The following is an 8725-nucleotide window of genomic DNA, read 5'->3' as shown; positions in this document are numbered from 1 at the left end:
TAAAGGGTCTGAATACTTACGTAAATGTGATTTGCCTGTTATAAGCAAGACTAAGAGATGCCATAATGGTGTAAACATTGTCGTCACGCCATTAACCATCTAAACAATTCAGATAACTCAAAAACAGTTACCAAGACAGCAACCAACAGCCAATGATGATGATGATGGTGTGTTTATGTATGACACGTAGTTATTCAGGTCAGATCATTCAGTCCACTGAGGTAGAAAATAGAAAGGAAGATAGTAACTCAAGAGGTCAGATGCAACTCTTACACAGATCTTTATTATAGATTTGTGTGTTGTTTTTACACCACATTGCATATAGGCCATGGCAGTCATATCACAGCCCTTTACTTTTCAGTACAGTTCTTTACCATCCCCTTTTCAAACAGTCAAACCTCATTCATTTTCCTTCTTCAACACTTTCATAACACCTTCATCTGTTTTCTCCCTATAACATACATAGTCTTTCTTTTCATTTTTCTCACTGGCTTTTGACCAGTGCCTCAAACCTCCATTTTTGGACAAGGCACCACATCACAGCTCCATCATTGCGTGGCTAGTGGCTACACACACCTTGAAAACAAAAACCCCCAACTTCTCAGTTCAAACACATTCAACATTTCCCTCTTTTTTCCACATCTCTTAAGTCTTCTTCTAACATACTCTTTTGCTTTTCTCAACCCATCTTTGTGGTTTCTTTCAGCTATACGTCATCTCCTTAGTAGATCCCAACCCATCAGACAAGCATGTATATGCTCCTGCCAGTACTGTGGCTGGGGTGGGGAGTGGCAGTGTCAACAACTAAAGCTCCATGTAAGATTGCTACATTGAAAAGTGATCAATTTTCATTTGGAAGAGTCAGCTTTTTAAACCAACATGGCTCAGTTTAAATTGTTTTTACATTATAGTAAAACAAAATCTCATTTGATATGCGTTTTGACATAAAATTACTACATTCTGTAGCAATTCATGTTTTTTCCCCATTAAAATGCGATTGGATTAAAGTTAATGCCTTCAACTGCAGGTGATGCAAAAAGGTGGCCGGACCATAAAAAAATATCTGTTATTAGGAATGTACAAAAATAAGACCCGTCCTCCAGTACAGCTACAAATCAGACTTATCAAAATGTATAGTTTTCAGTTTCGTATCTCATCTATTGTGGAAACTCTTCCCTTCTATCCACCTCCCCAAAAAGTGTGAAATAACAACAGCAAAAAGATAGAAACAGTGCTGTTTTAAACATAGAGCTACAGTCATTTCAGATTGGGAAAAAAAAGGAGTAAAACTTCAATTTTAAAAAATCAAATAGTAAACAGGACTATATGCACGACTTCTATCTAATTACTGAAAGCCAAGCAGGCCTCTCCAGAATACTGAATGGTATGCACTTAGCCCCTTTGTGGACAGAACCAAACAGTGGAGGGATGGAAGGGTAATGTAAATAGCTGCCAATGGGGACAGTAACACAAAACACTGTTGTAATAAACACACAGATGCATAAATAAAAGTCCCATGGGGAGGGGACACGCAGCCCCCCCCCCCTCCTTATGTACAAACATATTGTCCACTCGCCCAGGAGTCCATTTTCTCCCCTCTAATTACACCATGGTCTCCTTCCTCTTCCCTAAAGCACAGAGGGAGCGCTTGTCCTTTTTGGTTTTGTGTTTGGGCGACGGGGAGGATAGTGGTGATGAAGAGGAGGATGAGGAGCGGGAGGAGGGAGACGTTGAGGAGGGAGAAGTTGAGGTGGGACTGGGGGTCTCGTCCCCGCATAGCGAACTGGAGGCGGAGGTTGCACCTGCGGGCGTCAAAGGGCAGTTCTCGTCGGCCTCCTCCGTGTGGACGACGGAGGAGATTTTGGAGGAGTGCCGCTTGGAGTGGGCGTCGGCTGCCGGGGAGGAAGTGGGCGTGGTGACGTCGGCGGGGTGGTGGACGGAGATGGCGCTGCGCAGGCAGTTGAGCCACTGCTGCTTGTGGAAGACGTCGTTGACCTGCAGCGTGTGGGACTGGCCCCGAGACGGGTCATGGAAACGCACACGGAAGATGTTCTTGGCTGAGGAGATGAACAGAGAACAAGACAAGACGTTAGATTAACCATCAGTTTCAGTTACAGGCTTTAACCTCCAGATAGACATGGAAGGTCATAGGGGAGGGGTCATAGGGGAGGGGTCATAGGTGAGGGGTCAGGGGCTCACCTTTGTCTGAGTTACTGAATGCTCCTCTGAAGGAGCCACCCATTTTGACGTCTCCATCCTGCAGGTCCTCCAGCACCAGGTCCTGCACCGGGATTGGCTGCCGGTACACCTGGAAACAGTGGTGCTCGTTCCGCGTCACAGGCCGGGTCATCACCAACAGCTCTGTGAACAGGAACACATGCAGCTTCTGGAGGACAAAAGAAAGGAATAAATAATATATATATGTTAAAAATCAGATCATTGCAAAGGTTTTGTTTAATTTCAGGCATAGTTTCTCACATTCTCATCTGCCAACAGATTTTTATTTTCCTGAGGATTAATCATTGGTAGAGATTCTCATGTGATTATGTAATTCATGTGTTATTCGGTTCGTTTTAAATGAAAAAAGGTCCAAGTTTTGGCCCCGATTGCCTTATTTGGGGGTGCAGAGCTTAAGTTTGTGCACGTGAGGGTTAGAAGGAGCCAGGGAAGAATCATTGCTTTAGGTGTGTAATGTGTGTGTATGCGTGTCTTCTAAACTCACTGTTCCGCTCTTGTTGCGTAGCTCGCCGTGACACAACAGACTCTTGCACTGGTCGATGCGCGGGTCTCTTTGCCTGTCGTCCAGATACTCCAGCTTGTCTATGTAGTACTGGCTCTCTGACTCACCCTTCTTCATGTTGATGTCAGACAACACACCCTGGATGATGGTGATCTGGAGACAAATACACACAGTTATAGTCACAAACTGATAGGATACAATGATATATTTGATGTTTCAGAACGCTGTATTCATAAGTGTTTGTGGGCGTCTCCACTCACCGCTAGCTCCAGGTGGGGCGTGTCAGGGTGCTCGGGCGCCGTGTGTTTGAGGATCTCTTTGAGCAGGAGGGGGTATTTGAACAGGCGGGAGCGGGGGATGTCAAGGAAGCTCCACAGGTCCAGCTTCCTGCTGAAGGGAGACTCCAGGCAGCGCTGCAGGAAGTCCTGCACCCTCCGGTCCTGTTTCTTCTGGTCCAACAGGGCCTTGGCCGCCACCTGGTTACTGCAGTAGTCTCGGTATGCATTCAGCCCTGGCAACTGGAGGGGAGAGAGATGTACCGTACCGTTAGCACTTTGGCCATTCTCTGCTAGATAAACATACAGATACGTCATGTCATAAAGGGGCATCTTTATGACATCTTCAACACTTTAGTCCCTGCTAAACACACAGGTAGAGAAAGATAGAGAGAGGCCAGAATTGAGTGGGCACGGGCCCTGGTACGTACCCAGCTGACGACGATTTGTCCTATCTGTCCCACGGTGCCGTCGGGGCCGGTGGCTGTGGCCAGCTGGGCCAGCAGGTCCTCGTGGAGGGGGATGTAGGCATCCAGGTCCCCGAAGATATGGCTCAGCTCCTCCTCCGACATGATACTCAGCTTCAGCATGGGGTCGTGGTACGCCTGGAGGAGAGAGAAAATAGAGCCAAGCGGTCATTCAACAGCTTACGGTTTATTTAGAAAGAGAGTGGGAGCCTAAGAATAGCTCTGGAGGAAAGGTTTTAGTGAGATAGAAATGGAATCATTTATTTTTATAGCTCATGGGTAATGGTCGGTCATGTTTAGAGGAGAGCTGCCAACTAGTCAGATTTAATCTGTTTGCCTGATATGTACTCTCGGAGGGTTTGAATTAAAGTACGAACCTTGCGTGCGAGCTGGAGGTCCTCAATCAGGTCCTGTTCTCCGCGAGTCAACTCAAATATGGCCTGAGGACGAAGGAGATGAAAGACATATTTAAAACACCATGGAACAGGAGGCCATGCCAAATTAAAACACATTAAACTAAAAAGGACACCAAATTACTGAGGACATATTAAAGTAAGAGGACAAATCAACGCCAAATTACTGAGGTCAATGAGTTGCCAAATTCTTGTGTCCCTTCTCTCTCAATTACTCTCTCTGTGTTGTTTATGGTTTGAGAGTATTCTGACAGTTGGTTGAGAGGTCTGCCAGGCCAGGGGTACATTAGTGACGTCAGACACCAGCTCTGGAACAGACTGGTGACAGACTGGGCCCTGACCGCTTCTAACCCCACCTTAGCTCACTCAGCACAAATACCGAGGGGACTTTCAAAACAAACAAAAGTCTGAACTCTTGTATGAGAATCAAAAGAGAAAAACAGTGCAAGGGGGGGGGGGGGGGGGGGGGCAGCAGGAAAAATGCCCAGCCCTCTGGCTTTAATAACTCTGTCCCGGGCTAGGCTGAATACAGTGGCGTCTGGCTTTGTGACCTGGAGCGCACTCAGTCATCTGGAGCGCTTTAGCAGGGCCAGCCGAACTAGACATCAGGTATGTGGTTCAGTCTCTCACCTCACACCGTTCTAATCTAATCACACCATCTATGGTTGCAGCCGAGTTCCCATTCTTTCTCTATTGGGATTTGTGTGAAAAGAGATTTGAGAATTCTATGGTGACGGTGTTGACTCTCACCTCCTGTCTCTTGATCTCCTTGGTGGAGAAGGTGCCCTTCTGGTGGACGTCTAAGGTCTCTGACCACAGCATGCTGTTGCGTCTCTTGGGCGGAGTGGGCGCCGCCGCCTTACTGCATGGCTTCTGGGGCACGCCCGGCGTCTTGCCACTATTGCCATCGCCCCGGAAGGATATGGACTGAATGGTCTGGCCGAAGCGCCGGACGGCCCCATTCCTCACGGGGGAGATGAAGTTAGCCAGCGAGGTCACTCTGCCGAGAGGACGGACACGCTTGTTGCTGGGTTCCTGGAGAAGAGAGAGAGGGGGGAAACACAGATTAGGCCTCAGATTCTCAACTTCCTTTATCATAAACCTCAACCATCAGAACGTCAACTCCTTTAGCAGAAGCCTCAACAGGAAACAGTTAGAAGCTTCCCCATTACTGATATGACATGGCCCTGATGATGCCAGCCATGAATCCCTATTGATGACACTCCCTCCAAAAGGGAGGAGGGGTTTGGAGCTGGGGTCAGGCCATTGAGACAGCGGTCGGGAGGAAGCAGCAGCCCCAGCAGCTGTTGCCTCCATCATGTGAGGACTGAGGAGCCCAGGGCAGGCTGGGGGAGCACAAAGACCCCCTTTCAGACTGCAGCCCAGAGGCGCCGACCAGAGAAGGGGCCTGGAGGCATGCCAGGAATGCACGGGACCCCCGCACTCAGCTGTCCAACACACACTCACACACACACACACACACAACTACTCAGCATTATGGCTTAACTACAGCAAACGGACCGTGAGACTGGGACTGTTCAGTCACTCAAACATAGGAAGACAAAAGGCCTCATCATTTAACTCCCGTCTCCCAGAGTTCAGTGAGGTACGAGACAGGACGGTGCTGTGTTTGGACAGCCAGAGTAAAACTGATGTGAGACTCTAGACGAAAGACCACCAGTGAGAGTTAGTTCCTCTCTAACAGGCCTCGTCCTAAACAGGCACTAGAATACTGGAAGTCTCAGTCTTTTTTTAGGAGTCACAGGGGGTGGTGTGGGGTTTGTGGGTACGAGTCGGAACAGGCCCTGGAGCCCTTGTCGCGTGAGAGAAGCATCACACCAGGTAATCCCGCTTCACTCCCCTGTACTGAGCGCAACTCTCCCCTGCCAATGCACTGGCCTGCTGCAAACAGCAGCAAACATATCAAAGCACTGCAGATCTGAGGTAATGAATTCATAGACTGTGAGAGAGACCTCTTCAAAAACAACCATAAATATAATGCTCTTAGACAAGTTTTGGGAAGAAAAAAAAAAGAAAAAGAATCAGTCTTATGAAATCTATGCTGCATGCTCTATTGGAACCCCCAAGCTCTTAAACTCTCTGAGCCTTCTCCTGACTCAGGATGAATGGGGTTTTGCCTTGGCTCAGCAAAACTGGGGGAACAGAGAGCCATTCAGGCTCCTCCTGGCCCCAGAAGCAGACCACAGCTGCAGAACAGATCCACCCCAGAGTCTGGTGTGAAAGCCACTGTGGCTGCAGACAGCTAGGGTCATGGTCCAAATGTGGTCGGGGTCTTTGACCAGGACCGCCAGACAGTCCAGGAACTTATCTAAACCACTGTATCCCAGAGACAATAAACCGAGAGGACCAGCGCTGACCACATCCGAACCGCTCTGACAGTGGTGCGGTCAGAAAGGAATCCCAATCCTAAAACACAGGTCTGGTTTAAACCTCTCTAGGAATGTATTTTAATGGGCCTCATTACTGAGTGGAGAGAGGACCATAACAGCCACACTGTGTCCAACTAGTTCTGCTGTAAACCCCATTGGACAATGGAAACAGAGGGGGAATTTGCTTTGGAAATCAAGGGGTCTTCCAATGTAAACTTTGGAAACGTGTGTTGCCCATTGTGCCTTTCCTGTCATTTGGGGACTGGCCCTGGAATAACAAAGGCCACTAGTGCTGTTCTTTGTACGCCCACCCAGTGTTACTATCAGCTGGAGAGACAACATGCAGACTGATAGAAACTAGTCCTAGTCCAGGCAGTTTGACTGCAGGGAACTCCCTGGAATACTGTTCAGTCTCGCTCCCTTCAGGAAGCCAGACATATCCGGGGTTTGTGCTGCTGGGCTGTATCGTTCTGTACCGTCTTTGGAACAACCCCCCCCCCTCCCCCACCACAGATTGAGGGACCATGGGCACTCACTCAAATCTTCCCTAATGTCCTATATTGGCCCCTTTTAATAACAACGCCCCTCCCTTCCTCCTCTCCACAATTATCCTTCTACTTCGTTATCTCCAACCAGAAAGCCAAAGGCTCATCAACTAAATGCATCCACTTTTTCAGCCAGCCCCCCCAATAGCCCCTTCCTGTGCCCCTGGCCTCCCTTTGATGTAACCCCACATGTGTTAATCCCTGCTGGCTTGGCTGTCCCTCCCTGCTGCATCTCTCTCTCTCTCTCATTACAGCATAGCTGATAGCAGGGCTCTGAGGGAGTGGAACGCCATGGTTTACCCTGGACTCCAACGAAAGAGCTCATCAAAGTATAACTGTGGGGTGACTTAGGTTTCCATACACGACTACTCACTTCATTGAAGAACTCAACTTCTTCTTTCTGATTTACCGACAATGTAGCCGCTGGCTTCCCCCTGAAACCCCTTCCGAAATATAACCACAAAAACCTTGAATGGGGGAAGGGAGGAGACTAGAGAAGTGAGTAAGAAAGGCTTCTGCTGACCAGTGGCTCTGTGTGAGTCAGAGAAGAAGAGGCACACCTGGGTTTTACCCCCCCCCCCCCCCTTTAATTGTGTGTGAGGAATGCTCTCAGCCTTCTGTGTGAGCACTCACACCTGAGAGCCGCTTCACTGCACTCACTCCCCCAGGGCTCGGAGAAATGGGGCTGGGGGAATCCCAACTGGAACATTTAAATGTGCAATAATGTTGGCATTAAGTTCCAACTTCAAACCACATACATTCCAAGTTAGAATGTTATTGGAATGAAACATTTGGTGAGAAGTTGAAAACATGGTGTTGATCTCTGTATGGCTATTTGTCCCCTGCTGTTACAGTGCTGATGAGGTACTACTCAACCCCCAGGGATAGGATACATTACCTGTCTGGGCAGATAGATTCACACAAAAGCCAGCAAAGCTAAAGGGATGGATAGTTTTATGACCTCAACTTCAACCTGTTGAGCAATCTTCAGTGTGATAGTATCATAGAACAAATATGGTTCCTGCCTGCTCAAGGTTCTGCCAAAGACTAAACACACACACACATACCTTACTAAGTAAGGTGCAGTGTTCAGGTGAGATACGAAGTATGTGACAAATACGCTTGTGACAAAGCTGTTGTTTACGGAGCATGTGACAAATAAGATTTGATAGCAGAGAACAGGGCAAGGTGCTGATTCACTCAGATCTGATAAGAGATCAGTGGCTATCGCAGCAGAGAACAAGTTCCTATCCAACTTATACCAAATGACAAAGCCAGCAGAAAGAACATACTAGATCAATCACTTCTTCTCCCAGTATCTCACCTCTGAGTCTTTGTTGCCTCGGTTCTGACAGTCTATAGCTTGTAGAGTCCGTTTGATAGGCACCAAGCTACCCAGTTCATCGTAAGCCACCATAGCGGTGAGTAAAAAAATCCAACAAGGTTTCTGCTATATCCAGTTAGTCTTCATTAATCCATATGAAATAGGTTTTTTTCTTCTCTTCTTCAAAATATCTTTGTGAGAGTAGAACAAATCCACTCCACACACTACCGCTCTCTCTTTCTAAACTTTGGTCTGAGGTGGAGTTAGGGAGGGGGCGGTTTAAATACTCCTTGGTAAAGGGAGGACCAAGCTCTCCAAACCCCTCCCACCATTTACGGGGGTTACTGTTGGAGGAATCAGACTCTTCTTGGAAGTGTGAAGGGCTATACAGGCGAAGCAGCCCGTTTGCTTTTTGTTGGGGACACACACACACACATTAAAACAAAAAAGTGCTGGGAGAATTCCATGTAGGTCTGTTGTTAAAGTGCATGGAAAAGGTTTGCATCATGTGCAGACAGTATTACAGAACAATGATCTCTAAGAGTTCTGGTTTGAACAAGGCAGTAATCTG

At 47.7% G+C, this 8725-nt stretch overlaps 1 protein-coding gene across 1 annotated transcript; it reads right to left on the bottom strand.

Moving 5' to 3' along the window:
* Window positions 1–263: 263 nt before the first annotated feature.
* Window positions 264–8411, bottom strand: LOC139392720 (neuroepithelial cell-transforming gene 1 protein-like). The gene is made up of 8 exons (XM_071140920.1): window positions 8155–8411; window positions 4646–4930; window positions 3860–3922; window positions 3447–3620; window positions 3001–3258; window positions 2723–2893; window positions 2200–2386; window positions 264–2057 (listed from the first exon to the last, which is right to left on the bottom strand). Exons 1-8 carry the CDS (start codon window positions 8245–8247, stop codon window positions 1603–1605), a joined length of 1686 nt encoding a protein of 561 aa, XP_070997021.1. The 5' UTR covers window positions 8248–8411; the 3' UTR covers window positions 264–1602.
* Between the last annotated feature and the right edge of the window lie 314 nt (window positions 8412–8725).

The sequence above is a fragment of the Oncorhynchus clarkii genome, chromosome 33 (assembly GCF_045791955.1).
Source record: "Oncorhynchus clarkii lewisi isolate Uvic-CL-2024 chromosome 33, UVic_Ocla_1.0, whole genome shotgun sequence".
Taxonomy (NCBI): Eukaryota; Metazoa; Chordata; class Actinopteri; order Salmoniformes; family Salmonidae; genus Oncorhynchus; species Oncorhynchus clarkii.
Note: the sequence above shows the minus strand (reverse complement) of the source record. Positions and strands in the feature narration are given on the sequence as shown.